This window comes from Pipra filicauda, unplaced genomic scaffold (genome assembly GCF_003945595.2).
Source record: "Pipra filicauda isolate LSUMZ 115617 unplaced genomic scaffold, ASM394559v2 scaffold667_size348046_pilon, whole genome shotgun sequence".
Lineage (NCBI taxonomy): Eukaryota > Metazoa > Chordata > Aves > Passeriformes > Pipridae > Pipra > Pipra filicauda.
The window spans coordinates 182,881-203,888 of NW_024104828.1; the positions used below are offsets into that span (position 1 = coordinate 182,881).

The following is a 21,008-nucleotide window of genomic DNA, read 5'->3' on the forward strand; positions in this document are numbered from 1 at the left end:
TGTTTTTTTTTCTGGGTTTTATGAGCCCAGAATTTTTCCTCCTCCATCCCCCTTCCAGAACCCGCCGTGGACGTGCCTGGAGACTCACTCACTGTCCTGAGGGTTCAGCCCTCACCTCGTGGTTTTTTTTCTCTGAGTTTATCCCACTCTCCAGAAAAATGCAGGAGCTGCTGCTGAACAGGAGCGTTTCTACAGTGGTGTGAGACATTTCTGCCGTGAACTCAAATGTCTCAGGTTTTAATTAACCCACCACTGCTCAGCTGTATTTACTTTCCTAAAAACGCTGCGAGTTCAGCACTTCAGGTTGCTCTTTAGGGGACTCCAAGGTGCAAAGGTCTGGAGCTGCAGCTCACGTGGCTCATCCCCAGGCCTGATGGGGATGTCTGGAGACAGTTTTGCCACGAGACAGAGCCCGTGCAGGGGCTCTGGACCTCAGAGATAAACACAGGCAGTGCCCCAGATCCTGTTCCATCTGTGCCCGTGCCCGGGGCTGAGCAGCAGCTCGGCTCCCTCCTGCCAGCCAGGCTGTGCCAGAGCTCTGCTCCCTGTCCCAGCAGCCCTGAAGGACTTCAGGGCATGGAGGGGGGACAGGACATCACAGTTCTGCCCTAGCCCCGTGTCAGGGGCTGCTGGAAGTGCTGAAGGAGGGTGTGTGAAGGCTGGGATTGCTGATGCCAGCTCACTGTGCCCCGTGTCACATCCCTGGGGGTGGAAGGAGGCAGGGACACGGGCAGGGTGTCACATCCCTGGGGGTGGAAGGAGGCAGGGACACCGGCAGGGTGTCACATCCCCGAGGGTGGAAGGAGGCTGGGACACGGGCAGGGTGTCACATCCCTGGGGGTGGAAGGAGGCAGGGACACGGGCAGGGAGCTGTTCCCAGCATCCAGAGGCACGGCAGCTCCGTGGCAGCCGTGGGGATGGATCCCTGTGCTGGGAGAGCAGGGGTGCCCCAGATCTGCCACCTTCACCTGCAGCTTCTGCAGCGTCTCCTCCCGCTCCCCCTCTGCTTCCCAGCGGCCACACTTCTGGCTCTTCAGCATCTGGATCTCCTGGAACATGAGGAGGGAGAGAAACACGTCGGATCCACCCCTCTGCCAGCGGGAGCAGCTCCCACCACACCCTTCAGCCCTCTCTCCAAGGATCCCACAATCCCAGGCAGCTCCAAATTCCCATCCCCTGCTGCCTCCCTCGGAGCCCTCGGTCCCTAAATCTGAGTGCCAGCAGAGCTCAGTGCTCTCTGCATCCCTGCTCCCACATCCCAGGGCACATCCCAGGCTCCTGGGGACAGGGATGAGCTGTTGGGTGGAAAATCCCTTGCACACCTTTGCCCCAGCATTTTTCCTCCAGCCTGAGCAGGCCCGGGAAGGAGGGACAAATGTGTTCTGAGTGAGGATCAGGGAGCCCAAACCACCTTCCCTCCTCAATCCCAGGGCTCCATCCCCCCCTTTGCTGAAGCAAGGCCAGCAGGCAGCCCACGGAGTGTGAATCACAGGGATCCTCCTCACACCTCCCCTCCTCCTCCTCAGCCTCTGGAGTTCAAACCCGGCTTTAAATCACTCATTCATTTAAATGCAGCGAGAGCTGGAGACAATTACTACACCAGAGGCTAATTGTCACTGCAGAGGGCAGAGAGGGGAAGGGGTGAGAGAGCTCTGAGCCTCCCACTCCGGGCTGTGGACACGCTGGGAAGCTCCCAGCGCTTCCCTCTCCCTCAGCTTTGCCTCCCCGGAGAGGGAACCAGCCCGGGGGGGCTCTGACCCCAAACCAGCAGTGACTGACAGACCCCCCCAGCCCCGGGCTTGGGGTGCCACAGCCTCACCTCATCCTTAGCCTTGATGAGCAGCTCCAGCTCCTCCAGGGTTTGGCTCAGCTCCTCCTTGTTGTTGTCGCTGGAGGAGTCGTGAGTCCCCTGCGACTCCAGCTCCGCCACCTGCCAGGCAGGGAAGGCTCCCTCAGGAATGTTGGGGCTCCCTCAGGAATGTTGGGGCTCCCCCAGAGCCCTCAGCCAGGGTTTGGCTTCCCTGCCAGCCCACCCCGGGGTGACAGCAGGGCAGCAGCTCCCGCCTGGGGCTGTTGGGAAAACCTTCCCCCTGCCCTGCCTGGATCGGGCTTCGTGGCAGAAAAGTTCAGGGGCTCTGTCTCTGCTTTGCCCTGCTGTGCTTCCAGTAAAACACACGAGGGGATGGCTCCATTTTACACCCCTGGGCACAGATTTCCAAGGGCAAGGGAGTCCCTGCAGCTCAGCCCCAGCAGGGCCAGGGGGGCTTGCCCAGGGATTTTCCCCAGCCCCGAAAAATTCAGCTGGGTGGCTCGGATTGTTCAGGAGGAGGATTCATCTTTTAAAGCTCGTCAGGAAGGGCTGCAGCAGCTCTTGCTGGGGCTCTGCAAACATCCCCTCCAGTGATGGGGACCCTCACACAGGCAGGGCTCAGATCCTGGTGTTCCCAGGAGCAGGGGCAGCAGGATTGGGTCAGTGCTGAGCTCTGGTCCCAAAATGCTCCGATTTAGGGACAATGATTGAGGTGTCTCACTGAGAGGCTGCTGCCCCTCACCCAAAGCTCCCCAAACCCTCCCTCCTGGTTCCCAGCTGTGGGAACAGCCACAGAACAGCGTGCACAGAGCAGGGAAGAGCCACAAACCCCCCCCCCAGACACCCACACGAGGCCTCTGCTACACCCAGGGCAGGCTCCTGCTGCGGGGGAGACAAATCTGTTCCCTGCAGCTCTTTTCCTGCCCAGCTCCAGCCCTGGGGATGAGCTCCAGATCCTGGGGGATGGCTGTTGGCTGCACAGGCTTGGCCACACCACGGCCATCACCAGCAAACAGCTGCTAATTGCTGTAAATCCCTGCTGCCTTTCAAAGGAGCCATCTCCAAGAGAAACGGCTCCACTCCTCCTCCGGGGCTCCAGAGCCCTTTCCCAGCTGTCCTAAGAGCCTTTCCCAAGTGCTCTGTGGTTCCTCCCTCCCAGCAAACCCCCCCCCTGCCGTGTGACTGTCACCCCTCTGCCTCCTCAGCTGGCCCGTGACCCCTCTGACATCCTGGAGGTCAAAGGATCCCGTTATTCCAAGGGAACAAGGCTCTGTTTGTGCTGCACCACCCGGGTTTCATGATGTTGCAGCTCGGATTGGAGCTAATTATAGCAGCCAGAGCAACCCTCAGCCTTCCTGTCAGCAGCCAGAGCTTGCCCTGATGCCTGGCTTGGTGGGAAGGGGGGGGCCACAGCCCTTGGTCTGGCTGGGAGCTGGGAGCTACTTCCAGAAAACACCAAGGGAGGCTGAAATTCTGTGACTTCGTGCTCTGGTTTCCACCCTTCACCCCCGGGGGCTCAGCACACCCCCTGTGCAGAGTAGGGGAGCTCGTGGAGAGCTCCCCACTTCCACAGCCTTATTCCTTGGTGTGTTTTCCTTGCCAGGCTGGTGCAGCATCCTGGATTTCCATCCTGCCCTGATGCCTGGCTGGGTGTGGGAGGGGGGCACAGTCCTTGGTCTGGCTGGGAGCTGGGAACTCCCTCCAGAAAACACCAAGGGAGGCTGAAATTCTGTGACTTTGTGCTCTGGTTTCCTCCCTTCACTCCCAGGGACTCTGTGCAGAGTCCCTGTGCAGAGCAGGGGAGCTCATCCAGAGCTCATCCAGAGCTCATCCAGAGCTCCCCAGCCTTATTCCTCGACATGTTTCCCCTGCCAGGCTCTTGCAGCATCCTGGATTTCCATCCCATGTCCAGGGCAGACGGGAGAGCAGGGCCAGGGGCCCTGGGATGGGATGGGGTGGGATGGGATGGGGTGGGATGGGATGGGATGGGATGGGGTGGGATGGGATGGGATGGGATGGGATGGGATGGGATGGGATGAGATGGAATGGGATGGGATGGGATGGGATGGGATGGGATTGGATGGGGTGGGATGGGATGGGATGGGATGGGATGGGAATGGGATGGATGGGAATGGGATGGGATGGGATGGGGTGGGAGGATGGCATTGGGTGGATGGGTGGGATGGGGTGGTATGGTTTGGGGTTGGGGTGGGAGTGGGGTGGGATGGGCGGGGTTGATGGTGGGAGGGGTGGTTTGGATTGGAATGGGCTGGGATGGGGTGGGAGGGGGTGGGATGGGATGGGGTGGGATGGGATGGAGCTCCCTGGGCTCACACGCTGCCGCAGCGTCTACGTCTCCTAATGGTACACCGTGAGCTGCTTCTTCCACTGGTCCACGTTGGCATTGGCCTCGTGCAGAGCAGCCACCAGCTTGTTGTTGTTGTCCTGGAGGCTGAAGAACTCGGCCTCCCACTGCACCTCACTCACGGAGCTGCGGGAGAGAGCAGGGGGTGAGCCCAGGGCAGCAGGGGAGGCTCCTTCACACACACACACACCCCTGTGCCCAAACGATGCTCCTGGAAGTGCTCGGAGGCTCCACAGGTTCCCACTCAGCCCTCACACCACTTCCCGAATTTAAGCTCTCCTTCCAGCCCTGAACCTGCCCCTCTTCCCTTTGTCCCTGGGTAATATTTGACTTTGAAACTGCAGAGACCACACTGCGAGATTAACGGGGCGGGGGAGATGCAGGAGCCACAAAAGGGGCTTTGCAGTGTGAGATTGTGAATCCACTTTAAAAATCCTTATTGGATCTGAGTTTGCTTTGAATAAAGCCCTACCAGCCCAGACTCGGGGAGAAGGCAGCAAAGGAGGCTTGCTTTTGATTTAAAAATACTCTTAAGTGTTCAGCTGGGAGCTTGACAGGAGCCACGGGGCAGAATCCAGCCCAAAGCCTTTTGAACAGACAACGAGAGGAAGCAGCAGGGACTTTGCTGGAATCATCAGGGGAATTAACACAAATGTAGCCCTGGGCCAGCTGGAGAAGTGTGAACATCCTTCTGGTATCACAAACTACTGATCTGTAGATAACTGGCACCAAGTCACGGAGCCTCCTCCTTCCCAGGCTGCCTGAGCAGCACATTATTCCAAGCTGGAATAACTTCCTGCCAGGAAAGGGCATCGGATCAGGGCACTGCTCAGCAGGAGTGTGGGGTCACAAGCGCTCGGGGTGCCAGAGAAATGCACCAAATCCTGCCGGAATGGGCAGCTCAGGGGGCAGGAGCAGGGAGCTCCTGGGGCAGCCTCACCCTTCCGAGAGCATCTTCTTCAGCCGCTCCTTCTCCGTCGTGATCTCCACGTCAGCGCTTTGGCTCCGGAACAGTTTGTCCTCCCCTGGCCCGTTGGAGCTGATGATGGGGCTGGGAAGCACCTGGGGGATGAAGAAGGGGGTGGTTATGGCCACGTGGCCACACAAGGGCTCTGCAAACTTGTTCCCAGCCCTGAGTCTTCTCTTATTCTTATAAGAGCTTTCCACAGGGCGAGTTCTCAGTCCCTGCCCTGCTGGGACAAACCTGGCTCTGTCCTAACTCAGGGAGAGCTGTGTTTGTCTGCACAAGGTGGGGGGGCAAAGCCCCTCAGGTGTGGCCCAGCAGCCCCAGCCGTGGAGCAGGAATGATTTTGGAAGCTCTGTGGGCACAGGGCTCTCTCTTGGTTGGTGCTGTGCCCTTCCAGCAGCTGCCACACCCTCCCCATCCCTGTTCTCCACACCCTGCTGGGGCAGTGATCCCAGTGCAGGGGGGGTCAGAGCTTGCACACACCAGATCCCAGTGCAGGTGGACTCCCAGCTATTCCTCCCTCCTGCCCTGATGTCTGGAATTCTCTGGCCCTCAGCTGAGAAATGCCAGCAGTGCCACAGCCCCTCACCCGAGTCCCACAGCCCTGCCCAGCTCTCAGCTGCTCAAACTGCCCTTTCCAGGGCTTTGCTGAATTCTTAAGAGGCTTTTCTTGCTGTTCCTCAGAGCAGGGGGAAGGCTTAAACTCCCAACACAGACCTGCCAGTTCAGCCCCCAAGCCCTGACTGGGTTCAGTGCCAAGCCCAGCTCCCGCTCCTGGAATTCAGGCCCCACTGGGATGGTGGATCTCAGGGAGAGAAACTCAGCTCAGGTGACTCTGGCACCCGTTTTCCAAAGGTGTGGGAGAAGGAACAGCCTCTGCACCAAAGTCTATCCTTCCCTGTGCTCCATATTCCTGCACACACCAGGAACTGAGGCACGGAAGGGGCAGAGGTTTCTTATCCTGGTGTTTTGTGCCAACCAAAACTGGTGAGAGCTGGAGATGCCCCCCCACTGTGGTGTCTCTTACATTACCCACAGCAATGTACCCCGTGATGGGGGTGCTAAATGGGATGGGGATCAGCCTAAAAGGTACCAAAGGGCAGAAGAAAAGCTGCTATTCTGGGAATTCCCCAGCCCTGGAAAAAAAAAAAAACGTGAAGCAGAAGGGAAGTGGTGCAGGCGTGGAAAATGAGGGAGGCCTGATTTAATTCCAGGAGACAGATCCGCTCCCTGCTCACTTGCAAACAGAAACACCATCAATTATTCAAGGGTGAAGCTCATGTTTGAGGCTCTGCTAATGCAGAGGGTGGGAATGAGCAGCGGGGCAGCGGGAGGAGGGGTGGGGAAGGCTGGGAATGCAGGGCAGGGGACACTGTCACCCTGTCACCCTGTCACCCTGTGCCCCTGTCACCCCCCTGGCTGGGGGATGGCTGAGGGGAGCAGGAACAGGGGCTGTGGGGTCACACTGGGGCGGTTTTAGCCCTGCTGAGTCAGGGCAGAGGAAGGAACAGAGCCCTGGGCCAGTTCCCTGCTCCCAGTCTGCCCTTCCCTCTCTGAGCTCCCCCAGCCCTGCTGCCAGCAGAGCCCAGGGAACGTGTCCTGCTGTGGCACCTGAGGAGTTCTGCCTGCAGGGAGCAGGACAAGAGGGAATATCTCGGGAATATCTCTGGGAGGTGGAGGCTGCAGCTGCCCAGGAACCTCTGTCTCAGGTGAAAGACCCCAAAACTTTGGTTCTGCTGTGAATATTCTTCTCCCTTCTTCCCTTGCCACCCCGCAGGACGGGGCTTGGAGTGAGCAGGAACCAAATTTGGGCAGATTTTCCCCATCTTTGCTCCCCACAGAACATTTCCAGTGTGTGCAGAGCCACTGCCTCCACCTCCCCCTGCTTTCCCTGCAGGCCAAGGTATTGTTCACACTCCTCCTCCTCTGCTGCTGCCACTCCATCTGTGCCCAGCCCAGGGAACATCCCGTCCTCCCTCCATCCCACTGCTCCCCTCCTGCTGCCAGGAGCTCCGGGGAGTGCAGAGCCACCTCTGGAGTGACCTCCTTGGGAGGGGCACCTTCCCCACACCCATTGAGCTGCTTCTCCCTGGGGAAAAGCAGCACAGTTTATTTTTTTATTTTAATTTTTTAAAATTTTATTTTAATTTTATTTCATTTTATTTTCATTATTTTATTTTATTTTATATTTTTATTTTACTTTCATTTTATTTTCTTTGTTTTATTTTATTTTATATTTTATTTTTATTTAATTTTATTTTCTTTATTTTATTTTATTTTATTTTTATTTTATTTTCTTTATTTTATTTTACTTTATTTTATTTTTATTTCATTTTATTTTCTTTATTTTATTTTATTTTTTATTTTATTTTTATTTCATTTTAATTTCATTATTTTATTTTCATTTTATTTTATTTTTTTATTTTATTTTTATTTCATTTGATTTTCTTTATTTTATTCTATTTTATTTTTTTTATTTTTATTTTATTTTTATTTTATTTTATTTTTTTATTTTATTTTTATTTCATTTGATTTTCTTTATTTTATTTTTATTTTTTATTTTATTTATTTATTTTTAGAATGGTTTAACTGGCCAAGAGGGAGGAGGTTGAACATTCCCAGCAGCTCCATTAAAACCCTCATTAATTAATCGACTCAGGGGCCACCAAAAGCACTGCCCAGCCCGGGGGTGGCACCAGAGATTTTGGGGAGAAGGGGATGAGAGCAGGAGGTCAGCACAGGGAGTGTTTCCTCCCCTCCTGCCCTTTTCCCAGCGTTACCTGGTGAGATGTGATGCTCAGGGCAGGGTTGGTCAGCTCTGTCTTATCCTGGGACTTCTCCCTGGCCAGACGAGCTGCTTCCTTCACCTCCTGGAACTTCTCTGCAAACTGGAGGAGGGGAAGGGAAGAGTCAAAACGGGGACCAAACTCCAGCCGGTGCCTGGGTTACTCCAGTCAACCTGCTCCTCAGTGTAACAGCTAAATCCAGGGAACAGCCCCTTCCTGCCCGGGATTCTGGCACTCAGGGCTGTGGGTTCAGCCAAACAGGGCCCTGAAGATTTAATCAGTGGTGCTCAAACTGCAAATATCACTTGAAAGCTCTTTCTTGCATCTTTGCATCCACAGGTTTTAGCGCAGCAGGGAAGGGTTTAACTGAGGTTCCCAAAGCCTGTTTTTTTTTTTTTTCCAGAGGCTGAAGGGTTCCAGAGCCTTCCAGGGGTTCCAGAGCCTTCCAGGGGTTCCAGAGCCTTCCAGGGGTTCCAGAGCCCCTGCAGGGTTACCTGGGAGAGGTGCTGCTCCTACCTGGGAGAGGTGCTGCTCCGAGGCAAAGCCCAGCCCGTACACGGTGTTGGCTCGGCTGTCGGCCCATTGCCCGAATTTCTGGGATGTCTTGGTGAAGGTCATGTTGGGGGTGATGGTGCTGTTGATGATTGCCTGGGGGGAGAGAGGCAGTGGCAAGTCAGGGGACGCTCCAGGTGGGTGGCGTGGGGTTGGATGGCGGAATCCCGGGATCACGGAGTGCTTTGGGTCGGAAGGGACCTTGAAGATCATCCCATTCCAACCCCTCTCCATGGCACTCACTGAGATCACCACGATCCCCGTGAACTCTGGGAACTAGGGGTAGAAATCTCTGCCTTTTCATCTGCAAAACAGCAGTTCAGGTTCAGGCTTTTGGTGACCAAAAGTCTTTCTAAGCCCGGCGACGTGACACGAAGGAATCTTAATCATCTTTTCCACCGAGAAAAGGGATGATAAAAAAAAAAAAAAGAAAAAGAAGCCTCAGTATCAGCAGCTTCCTCCACTGCTGGAAAAGATGATAAGAGACAGCACGTCTCTGGGGCCTCAACAGCTTTCTGCTGTTCTCCAGTTTCATGGCAAGTAAGGGGGGATGGAAGAAAAAAAGGCTTAACCACCACTCAGGACTGGGTATTACGAAACTCCCTCTCAGGACTGGGTGTTATGAAACCCTCTCTGCTGGGCAGGGGAGCAGCAAAAAAGCCTGGGAAGACTCTGTGCCATCCCAGGGCTTCGAGAAGGAGGCAGGAGGGTGCCCACCAGGAACAGTTTAGGGAGAGTAACTCGTGTCCTGTGCAGGTGACTGAACCTCCGAGGCTTCTTCGACCTCTCTCTGTACGTGCAGGGGTCGGGTTCAGCACAGGATAAAGGCTCTTGGAAAACACTTGGGGTTGGAATGGGGGGGTGTGTGTGACAACACCAGACCCCAGGGTGTGTGACAACACCAGACCCCAGGGTGTGTGACAACACCAGACCCCAGGGCACGTTTTCCACCAGCACAGATTCCGGTTCCGCCTCCAAACGAGGAGGAAACGAGGCTTCACCTGACGATGGGAAGGTGCCAAAGCGCCCAACCCCAACCCCACCCCAACCCCAGGGGCAGCAGGAGAGGTTCTGGGTGGGGGAGAGCCCTCCGTGGGGCTGCTGTGCCCCCACCTTGGTGCCCCCCACGCTGATGATCCGGTAGACGTTGCGCGTGGCATCGTAGAAGTAGGAGACGGTCAGGGCGTGTTTGCTGGCCGGGATCCAGTTCCGTTTGGTGGCCGGGTCGATCTGGAAAACGTGGGCCCTGGTGCTGAAGATTGGCTGCTCCCTGCAAGACAGGAGGGCAGGGCTGGCTCAGGGCAGGGGGAAGCTCAGAGAGGGGGGAAGTGCAGCCCTTTCCTGCTCTTCCCCTTCCTCGTGTTCCTGGGCACAGCTCCTGCTCTTCCTCGTGTTCCTGGGCACAACTCCTGATGTTCCCCTTCCCTGTGTCCTGGGCACAGCTCCTGCTGTTCCCCTTCCCTGTGTTCCTGGGCACAACTCCTGCTCTTCCCTGTGTCCTGGGCACAACTCCTGCTCTTCCCTGTGTTCCTGGGCACAACTCCTGATGTTCCCCTTCCCCATGTCCTGGACACAGATCCTGCTCTTCCCCTTCCCTGTATTCCTGGGCACAGCTCCTACTCTTCCCTGTGTCCTGGGCACAACTCCTGCCCTTCCCCTTCCCTGTGTTCCTGAGCACAGCTCCTGCCCTTCCCCTTCCCTGTGTTCCTGAGCACAGCTCCTGCCCTTCCCCTTCCCTGTCTTCCCAGGCACAGCTCCTGCTCTTCCCTGTATTCCTGGGCACAGCTCCTGCTCATCCCTGTGTCCTGAGCACAGCTCCTGCTCTTCCCCTTTCCCATGTCCTGGGCACAGCTCCTGCTCTTCCTCCTGTTCCTGGGCACAACTCCTGCTGTTCCCCCTCCCTGTGTCCTGGGCACAGCTCCTGCTGTTCCCCCTCCCTGTGTTCCTGGGCACAGCTCCTGCCCTTCCCCTTCCCCGTGTCCCTGGGGTGCCAAGGACAGAGTATCTCCCCCCAGCCCACCCCTGCCCCTCTGGGAAGGGACCAGCAGCTCCCCACTGCCCACACTGGTGCCACCGAGTGACCCCTCTTACTCCAGCAGCCGTGACCCAAGCTCTGAGTTGTTTTCCCAAGACCTCTGGGTTTCTCTGTGCTCTCCACATCCCTGGCACTCCTCTGAGGCCCAGTTTTAGAAGCTGGGGGATGGTTCTGCACAGGAAGAGCCTGTGCCTGTCTCTGCCTCCTCCTCCTCCCCCCCATCCAGGCAGTGTGAGGGCACACCACTGACCTTGGGCTGGGAGAACACCCTTGGCACAGTAACAGAGCTCCCCCAGGTACAGATTTGTACCTTCCTCTGGAGCTTCTCCTGCCCTGCAGACCCGAGACCCTCCCAGAGGCCACAGCCTGGGTGTTCCAGCAATCCCCTGCCCTGGGGTCGGTGGGTTTTATATCCCCCTTCACCCGGGGACGGGCACGGGAGAATTGGGAGTTAAAAGCACAAATAGCCCCCCCCTCAATCTCATCTTTAGGGCACAGCTGGTGGTCCTTCCCAGCACAGCCCCTGGGGCAGGGGTGTGATTAGGGGTTGTAACATTTTCAGCCCTGACCTGAAGCTTTCTTTCACCACCACTCATCACCTCGGTGCTCCCCCAGGAACAGGATCCCTCTGGCTGCAGGATCTCTCCAGGCTGGAGCTCCAGGGTGGATGGATGGGTGGGTGGATGGATGGGTGGATGGAGGATGTGTTTGGGATGTGAGCACAAAGAAAACCCTTCCCCTCAGCACAGCTCTTCCTCCCTTGACTCACGCTTGGGAAGCACATCCTGCAGCCAGGGGGTCACATCCCGGGATTAAAGCAAGTCCCTGCAGGAACCAAAGGAAACACCTCACCCTCCCCAACGTGCAGCTGCTGCAGGGAAAGCCCTGAACCAAACCTGAACCAAACCTGAACCAAACCCTGAACCAAACCCTGAATCAAATCCTGAACCAAATCTGAACCAAACCTGAACCAAACCTGAACCAAACCCTGAACCAAATCCTGAACCAAACCTGAACCAAATCCTGAACCAAACCTGAACCAAACCTGAATCAAATCCTGAACCAAACCTGAACCAAATCCTGAACCAAACCTGAACCAAACCTGAATCAAATCCTGAACCAAACCCTGAACCAAAACCTGAACCAAACCTGAATCAAATCCTGAACCAAACCTGAACCAAACCTGAATCAAATCCTGAACCAAACCCTGAACCAAACCCTGAACCAAACCCTGAACCAAACCCTGAACCAAACCCTGCCTGGGTTGTGGAGCCACAAACCCCTGAGCAGAGCAAAGGAGCTCAACCTCATGAGGACAAGAAGGTCTCACCCAGCCCCTTCTCCACATCCTCCCTGCCTGGTTTTACCCAATCTGCTTTCAGAAGAAATTCAGATTTTCCAGGCTCCACTAACAGATGCTAAATTTTCCTCATCCTTTCACACACACAGGACCCACAGAGCAGGGAAAAACCTAATGTTTGTGTGCCTTAACTCCCAAATCCTGGGCTAGTGAGGGAAAGAACAGAGGGAGGGAAGAACAACAGTTACCTAGTTGTTGACATTTGTTAGTAGGGGTAAGGGACTACAGGCCCGTGGAGTTAGTTTGTGTCTCTCCTCCAACAGCTCCTCCTCAGGTGTCTCCTAGAGGGTCTGAGGCTCCTTTTTGGTGTTGCCTCCACAGGGATTCATTTCCTAGCGAGGGAAAAGTTCAGTTGTTATTGATGTCCCGGCACAGACACGGAGTTCAACCTTCCAGGGGGTTTGTCCATCCCAGACTCACAGGGCTTGGGACCTGGGATGGTTCCTCAGCACTGAACAAGGTCCCAAATTCACAGGGCTTGGGATCTGGAATGGTTCCTCAGCACTGAACAAGGTCCCAAATTCACAGGGCTTGGGATCTGGGATGGTTCCTCAGCACTGAACAAGTGGGGTTTTATCCCTGCCATGGGAGACGGTCGGGTGAGCTGTGCCACTGGAGTAAATCCCTTTGGCAGCAGGTGCCAGCTGTTGGGAGAAGGCCATGGAGGAGCCTGGAAGGCTCCAGTGATTCCAGTCATGCACACGTGGTGCTGCTGCAGGATGGAAACCCCCTCAGAGATCAGCCCTTGTGCAGGGCAGCTATTCCTGTGCTCAGTGTCCATCCAGGAGGGCTGTACCTGGATCCCATTCCTGCTCCCTGCCCATCCACAGGGGCTGTACCTGGATCCCATTCCTGTGCTCACTCTCCATCCCTAAGGGTTGTACCTGGATCCCATTCTTGTGCTGACTCTCCATCCCTAAGGGTTGGACCTGGATCCCATTCCTGTGCTCCCTGTCCATCCATAGGGGCTGTTCACAGATCCCATTCCTGTGCTCCCTGCTCATCTGGCTGCACCCAGAGCCACAGAATCCAGGAATCCCCTGGCAGGGGGTTGGAATGAGATGATTTTTAAGGCCCTCCCAACCCAAACCGTTCTGTGATTCTGTGAAAGTCTTTCTTTGGTTGGTTTGTTCTGTTGGTTTTTTTGGGGATTTTTTTTTGTTGTAGTTTAATCCATCAAAGGATACAAATTGTATCCAGCTCGTACAAGAATTCCTTTGTGCGGGATCCTGTTCTGCAAACCTGCCCTTCAATCCTGACGAGGTTGAGGCAAAGGCTCCGGAACAAAAGCTCCCTCAGAGGGGGAGTGGTGGAGCAGAGCAAACCCCGGGCAGGGAGAGCAGCAGCAACGAAAAACCGGGAGAGAAGAAAAGCCAGGGAAGCTGAAAAAACCCCAGGGAAGCTGAAAACCCCAGGAAAGCTGAAAAACCCCAGGGCACGACTCGGAGAAGTCAGAGCTGGTTCAGGAAATGTGATGACTTTGGAATCCCAGAATGGTTTGGGTGGGAAGGGACCTTGAAGCTCATCCCATCCCACCCCCTGCCAGGGGCAGGGACACCTCCCTCTATCCCAGGGTGCTCCAACCTGGCCTGGGACACTCCCAGGGATGGGGCAGCCACAGCTTCCCTGGGAAATCCATCCCAGCCCCTCCCAGGTGGGAATTCCTTCCCAATATCCCATTTAACCCTGAGAGGCTCAGGCAGGGAAGGACAGAGGGACACGGAGGGATGCCCGGCACGGGGACACCACGGGAGGTGACAGCCAGACCCGTCAGCACGAGGGGCACCCACCTGCATCCTGCCCGCCCTCCAAAACGCTACAAAGCGTTTAAAAATAGCCCTGGAAGTGCCCGGGATTGGAGCTGTCATGTTCCCTCTCCCGTTACAACCCTCTTCCCCCTCCCTCCCACGTTTTAAGAGCAGCGCTGGAATCTCCCGAAACGCTGACTCCTCTTTTCCTGCTCCCAGCTGGGAGTCCCCACAACAATACGGCCCCAGCGGCGAAGAAAAGGGCCACGTGTAAATAAAACCACTCACATCCCCAACCCCCACACCCCCCCCAAGGGCTGTCCTTCGCAGATAATTAAGGAAAAAACCAAAAGCAAACGACTGGAAGGACAAAGATCTGGCCGAGGCACAGACAGCGCTCTCAGCAAGTGCCTGATGGCAGCTGGAAGGGATCCAGGTCTCATCCCTGCCAGCACAAGGGGGGGGAGGGAAGGGCAAAATTCAATATCCCACGGCCCCCCTGAGAGCTTAAAAATGACCGGGTGGATATCCCTTAACACTCCAGCGGCGGCGAAGCCGAGCAGTTGAAAAGGAAAAGAGGGGATGATTTAACTAATTCCCCCATTCCCACACACCGGCAAAGCACCTGGCTCCGGGATGCTGCCTGAGCAAAAAACCCTCCTCTTGGGGCCTCTCCTTGCAGGGAAGCTGGAGGAAGGTCACAGAGGGGTTTTGGGGAGGACACACAGGTACAGGGGATGGATCAGTCGCTTCCCATTTGGTGTCTGACTCAGTGGTCGTTTAGGAGAGGATGTAAAACTGCACACCGGTCTCATTTCCACCTCTATTCTTATATTATTTCCCCTCTCAGCAGCCTCCGAATTGATTTCTTCATGAATAGCTGCTTATTTCACCAGTGCCAGGAGAGCAAATCGTTATTTGTCCTCTTAATTTACGGTCTCAGCAGAGCAGAGACGGGCAGGGCAGAGGCAGAGATGGGCAGGGCAGAGGCACCGGGGCTGGGGGAGGGACCTGGCCAGGCTGGGACACGGCCAGGACCCCGGAGAAAGCCCCCCCTGTGCCAAGGAGGGACAGATGGCACCGATTCAGTCCCTGCCCCGGCACCACGTTTTGCCCAGAGGGGAACAGGGAGCAATGGAGGTGCCAGAGCCTGGCGAGGCCCGAGCCCAGCACCACTGCAGCGTGAGCAGGGATGTCACTGGGTGCCCCCGCTGTCCTTGGGTGCCCTCCTGCTCCCTGCACCGTTATCTTCCAGAATAACCTGGTGCCACTGCAGAGGCCGAGTCGTGGCAAGGGCTGGGCCACCTCCCTCCCAGGGGAAGGGGGGGACGCTGCCCCTCTGCCCTGCTCAGGTGACCCCCCACCTGGGGGACAGGTGACCCCCCACCTGGGTGACTCCATCCAGCACAGCAAGGACACGGAGCTGTTGGGACGAGCCCCGAGGCGATCAGGGGGATGGAGCAGCTCTCCCGGGAGGAAAGCCGGGAGAATGGAATGCCTTTGCTCAACAGCTCCTGCTCCGGGTGTGGGGAGGGGTCTCCTCCTGACTGCACTTGGACTCAGGCTTTGTCCCTGTTCTCTGCTTTTCTGCGCAGCCTGGAGGGTTTTCCCCCCCGGAGATCCACGTTATTTATTTGTTTGTCCTCAGTAATTCTCTCCTCTGCCTGTGACCTGCCCACCGAGGTCACTGAATTACCCCACACATCCTGCTCACCTGCCCCCACCCTCTGCTGCAGGACCAGGGAGGAGAAACCTGGTGTTTTGCCGTGCAGGGGGAAGCTTTTAGAGCCATCACTCCCCGTGTTTTGCTGTGCAGGGGGAAGCTTTTAGAGCCATCACTCCCTGAATTTATATCAAAATTTCTGCCCTATTTTCGGTTCCCGAGCGACGACGGAGCAGGACTCAAACCCAGGCACGAGTTTTGAGGGAGATTGGGTAGGTGAGGCCGAGTTCAAAGCACTCCAAGTGGCACAAACAGTGAATAGAAACCGGGAGAAGAGTCTTTCACTACTCGAGGCAGCAGCTGGAACGTGCTGGGGAGGCTGAACTTGGTCCTCATTAACTGCGCCCGCCTTGGTGCTCCTGGATGGGGTTCAGTCAAGGGCACCTCTGGGAAGTCCACGTGCTGTTCCCCAGCCTGCACCTCCTCTCACTCTCTGCAGCTTCTCTTTGCAGGGACATTCATTTCCCTGTCAGGGGAAGGAGCCTCTCTGCTCTTGGACGCAGAGGAAAATCACCTCAAACCCTCTGGCAGCCTGCGGTGCCCCCCCCACCTGAAAACCCCCAAAAATGCCTTGCAGTCCATCCCAAAGAACCACAGCAGCAGAACCCCTTGTTTTGGGGGGGATCAGAGCAGTTCTCAGCCCTGGGGACAGAGTTTTGGGGGTGCAGAGTGCAGGCACCTGGGAACCTTCTGTGCTGGGGTTGGGCTGAACCTGCAGCCAGGAGGGGCAAAACCCAAAAATGAGGCTGTCTTCTGATGAGCCCCATTTCCAGGTGTGGGAGGGGAGGGTCTTTCTTATCCCTGGTGCTCCCCACAACTCCCTGACAGGAGGGGGGAGCCAAGGGGGGGTCGGGCTCTGCTCCCAGGGAACAACAGGACAAGGGGAAATGGCCTCAAGCTGTGCCAGGGGAGGGTCAGGCTGGACCCAGGCTGAATCCAGGAGGGATTTCTCCATGGAAAGGGTGCTCAGGCACTGGAAGGGGCTGCCCAGGGAGGTTTGGAGTCCCCACCCCTGGAGGTGTCCGAGGAAGGACTGGACGTGGCACTCAGTGCTCCGTGCTGGGGGACAAGGTGGGGATGGGGTAGAGGGTGGACTCGATGATTTTGAAGGTCTTTTCCAACCTCAGCAATCCTGGGATCTCCCAGCTGCTGTGGTGGGACCTTCACAGCCCCCAGCACGACCTCCCAAAAGGGGCAGCTCCTGCAGGCTCTGGGAGGGCTCTGGGAGGGCTCTGGGAGGGCTCTGGGAGCACAAACGTGGCCCAGACCTGGCAGCCGTCCCGGGGCCACGCTGAGTCAGCTGAGCCCGCCTGTCCCTGCGAGAAATCCGGCAATCCCTGGGAGAAACAACCCCCCCTGCACCGGCCAGGGCAGCCCGAGGGGGGGTTGGCCGGGGTGGGTCGGGGGGGACACACGTGTTTGGGACAGACAGAGCTCCCAAAGGCAGAACTGGAGCACAGAGAGGGCCTGAGAACCCAACTCCTTCTCCTTTTCCTCCTCCTCCTCCTCCTCCTCCTCCTGCTCCAGGGCTGTCTGTCGTTGTTTCCTTTTATCTCCCCTCGGCAGCTTGAAGAGCTGCTGACTGTGTGTCAGGGCTGTTTGGGGAAGTGTGGGCTAACGAGAGCCAAACCTCAGCTCCTTCCCTCCGCCTTCCTCCCCAAATTCCACCCCTCTCTCCAGAGCCTGCAGACAGGGGTGCAGAGTGGGCTTGGACAGTCCCCACCCCGCTCCTGTGCAGGGCCAGCACCTCGACTGATGATCCCTGTGGGTCCCTTCCAGCTCAGGACATTTGGGATTTGGACCTGGGCACGCTCAAACTGCAAAACTGCCTCGGGAACAAAGTTTGGGAGGGCGGATTCCCAGCCCTTTTTTTGTTTTTTTTTTTCCCCTAAACACCAGGGAGGTTTTTGAGTCCCCTTTGCTGCAGCCCCGCTGTCATTGTCACCTCGGGGAAAAGGCAGGGATGGTTCAAAACCATCCCAGCGTCCAGACAGGATTGAGGGAGGCCAGCCCTGCACCCCAGGGGAGGTGCAGTGGTGCAGCTCCAGGAATAGGAGCTGCCCAGGGGCTGCTTTCCCTTCCTCCTCCCCCAGTTCCCAGGAGATCACCCAGCAGGGCTTAGCTCAGGAATGGAAAGCAGCTGCCTCCTGGCCCGGGTGCAGAGAAAGGGAACCCTGGCTGAGCCTGTTCCCGTTGGATCAGCTCAGGGAACAGCAAGGTCAGGCACACACACAGAGGGGATCAAGGTCGTTTAAAGACACAACAGAGCTGAGAGGGATTTCTTTTCCTTAGGAAACCAGACCCTCCCTATGGAGCATCTTGGCTGCTGGGTGTCTCCAGCACAACCTGGGCATCCACCTTTTCCTGGGACCACTGTTACTTCTGCTACCAAGCTGCAGGAGCTCTTTTTGAGACACACAGGCCACTGCTGGAAGTCTGTGCAGCAATTAAAAGTTAAAAAAACCAAAACAAAACAAACCAGCAGAGCCAGACTGGAGCTCAGTAATTCTTTACACATCCCAAAAAACATGTCCTGGAGTAATTAGAACCAGAGACGTGGAGGCACAAGAACATTTCAGAATGCTCTGTGACTCCAGCATGTTCAGTCTCTGCTCCAGGATCCACAGCACAGATCACTGGGAGAAGTCCCCAAGATCTGCTGCTGTTTTCTCCCTGCCCTTGCCAGGGCTCCAGGAGCACAACCAGGGCTGCAGGAGCACAACTAGGGCTCCAGAAACACAACCAGGGCTGCAGGAGCACAACCAGGGCTCCAGGAGCACAACCAGGGCTCCAGGAGCACAGTCAGAGCTCCAGGAACACAACCAGGGCTCCAGGAGCACAACCAGGGCTGCAGGAGCACAACCAGGGCTGCAGGAGCACAACCAGGGCTGCAGGAGCACAGTCAGAGCTCCAGGAACACAACCAGGGCTCCAGGAACACAACCAGGGCTGCAGGAGCACAACCAGGGCTGCAGGAGCACAACCAGGGCTGCAGGAGCAGCCTCTGGGCCAAGGGCAGCTCGAGCTGCCTGTGCAGCAGAGCTCAGTGGAGGACAGTGCAGGTAAGAGGGGAGAATTAATGTGGCAGGGGGGTAAATTAGAAGCCAGTTAAGTTGCATCTCCCTGCATTTATATTTTACAGTCCTCTCAGCACCCCCTTGTAGTTATAATTCACGATACCCACAGAGGCTCAGAAATGTGAACGTGTGTCCACCGAAGGCTCAGTTGGGTGTCCCTAAATTCACTTCCCTCAGGATTGGGTGATATTCCCAACTGCCCCTTTCAGAGGGGAAGTGCCAGTGGGTGCAGATGAATCCATGGAGAACTCACCCAGAGCACAGTGTCACCAAGAAATCTCATATACGGAGGAAGGAAAGCAGAACCCCTGCTTTAAACCCGAGTTAACTGAGATCAGCTGCCTGGGTGTGAGCTGAGGGGTGATGTGCTTCCAACCTCTGCAGTGTCCAGAGTTATGGAAATGCTGCTGGGAGCTGCTCAGTGTCCCTGTGTGACCAACACACGGGCAAAGCCACACTTTTATTCCCGAGTGGAATTTTGGATGGAAATGTCATCTCTGGCTTAACAGCAGTCCTGCTTCTCCACCACTATAATCACACAGCAGACCCAGATGGTGCATCCCATTTCCACGGGAGCTGGAAAGCCCCTAAAGAAATCCCTGTGCCTGCAGGAGATCCAAGGAGGATTCACCCACAAACTCCAGTTTAAAGCTCTGCTTCCCAGCTCTGGGCTCGTTAAACCCTTCCCTGGCAGTTCCAGAAGTTTTACAGCAACTTTGCAGAGATCACAGGAGAAGTGGCAGGGAAACAGGGACACTGTGATTTAACCTGGATCAGCACATGCTCTGCCAGCTTCAAAGGATTTCTGCCAGACTCACACGACTGTCACTTCTGATTCCTCACTCCTGCCTCTCCTGCTCCTTAAATCAGCCTTTGACTGTTCAATCGTTTCATCCGGGGGGGGGATAAAATGCCAAGAGGAAAATCGACGAAAGGAAAACAAAGTCCCCAAGAATGGATTGGGGAGGGAACCATCGGGCAGGATTCCTCCAGACCCGCCGGGCTTTCAAGGGGCCCCGGAGACTTTATTGCACAAGGAACTCACAACATGTCAGGTCCTAAAAGTTCCGTGGCCGAGACTCACAACTAGGACATAAATTAAATACCAGACTAAGCTCCTATTTCCACGCCAAAATCCGCTGCCACATCCATCCGTGCGGCGTTATTTCGCTCTTGGAAAATCTGAGGGGAGGGATCGTGAACTGGATCCCCGGGGACTTTCCAGCGGCTCTTTATCCGGCTGGAAACGCAAGCAGGACCCGTGTCACCGAGTGCCAAAGTCACAACGGCCAAACGAAACCCCTCATTTTGAACTTCTGGGAAAGTTTGCGGCCGCACGACCCGGGCTCCAGCCCTCCCAGTTTGGATTCCACGCACAGCGCAGGGATCGGCGGAGCCTCCCCTTCCACGCGAGTTCATTTAAAAGAAGTTGCGGCGACTCGCGAACCAACCCCCCCCCCTCCCTCCCCTCCGCTTTTCTAACCCCTAAAATAAAAAGGGCTAAACTTTAAAACCCCCGCAGCGCGAGGGGGGGGGGGGGGGGAGGGAGGGGAAAAATAATTAAAAAAAAAAAAAAAAGCCATTTAAACCTCCGATTTCTCTCGTCGCTGCCTTAAAAAGCAGCTCAGCGGCCATGGCCACCGAAAAAGCAAAGCCCAGAAGAAGGAACGGCCGCTCTCACCCCATCCCTGGCGGGCGCCGCGTCTCTCCCGTCCTCCCTCCTCCCGCGGGGTCTCTTCTCTCTCTCTCCGCGCTTGGATTTCTTTTCTCCCTTCCTCTTTCTCCTTTCTTCTCTCTCTCTCTCTGTGTGTGTGTGCCTTTTCTCCGGATCCGGATGCTCTTTAAATTTCCTGCGGAATCTCGCCGCGGGCGGGGGGCCCGTGCGGGGCAGGGGCGGGCAGGGCCGGCGGGACCCCCGCGCACCCCGGCGCTGCCCCGGCGCTTCTCCCACGATCCCCGCTCGCCTCCAGCATGGGAGGGAGGGAGGGAGGGCTGAGCTGGTGCCTCGCCGAGCCCTTGGCAGGCGAAGCGTCTCCCCGCGAGTCGCGCGTGTGTGGGCGCAGCCCCGGAGCTTTTCTTTGTTCTCTCTCGCCGCTGCCGCCCCTACGCGCTCCCTCCCCGCGCCCGCTGCCCCATCCCGCCCGCGATCCCTCCGGCTCCTTCTCCCGACTTTATTCCCGGGGCCGGCTCGGCTGCACCACCTGCCGGGCACGGCGGGGCTCGGGGGGCTCCACTCCACCCACTGCCAGGGGGGTCGGATGGGATGTGGGGCGTCGGGAAGGGATTCCTCCCTGGCACGGGTTGCCCAGAGCAGCTGTGGCTGCCCCTGGATCCCTGGAAGCGTCCGAGGCCAGGTTGGAGCAAGCCGGGATACTGGAAGGTGTCCATGCCCACGGCAGGGGGGGGTGGGGTGAGATGATCTTTAAGGTCTTTCCAGCCCGAGCCATCCCGGGATTCTGGGATTCTACAAACCCTGTTCTTTAGTCTTAGTCTGGACTCTTCCTTCATGGATATCACAGATTTCAGGGATATCACAGATTTCAGGGATATCATAAATATCAGGGATATCTCAGATATCAGGGATAT

The 21,008-nt window shown here is 56.5% G+C and overlaps 1 protein-coding gene across 1 annotated transcript; it reads right to left on the reverse strand.

Annotated features, from left to right (window-relative positions):
• Nucleotides 1-45: 45 nt before the first annotated feature.
• On the reverse strand, nucleotides 46-20,493 carry HOMER3 (homer scaffold protein 3). Its single transcript, XM_039388574.1, is given in 9 exon segments — nucleotides 46-1,049; nucleotides 1,820-1,930; nucleotides 4,145-4,301; nucleotides 5,116-5,237; nucleotides 7,923-8,030; nucleotides 8,445-8,576; nucleotides 9,594-9,750; nucleotides 12,064-12,207; nucleotides 20,104-20,493. Coding segments are annotated over 8 exon segments (1,068 nt in total). The 5' UTR covers nucleotides 12,078-12,207; nucleotides 20,104-20,493; the 3' UTR covers nucleotides 46-782.
• Nucleotides 20,494-21,008: the final 515 nt, after the last annotated feature.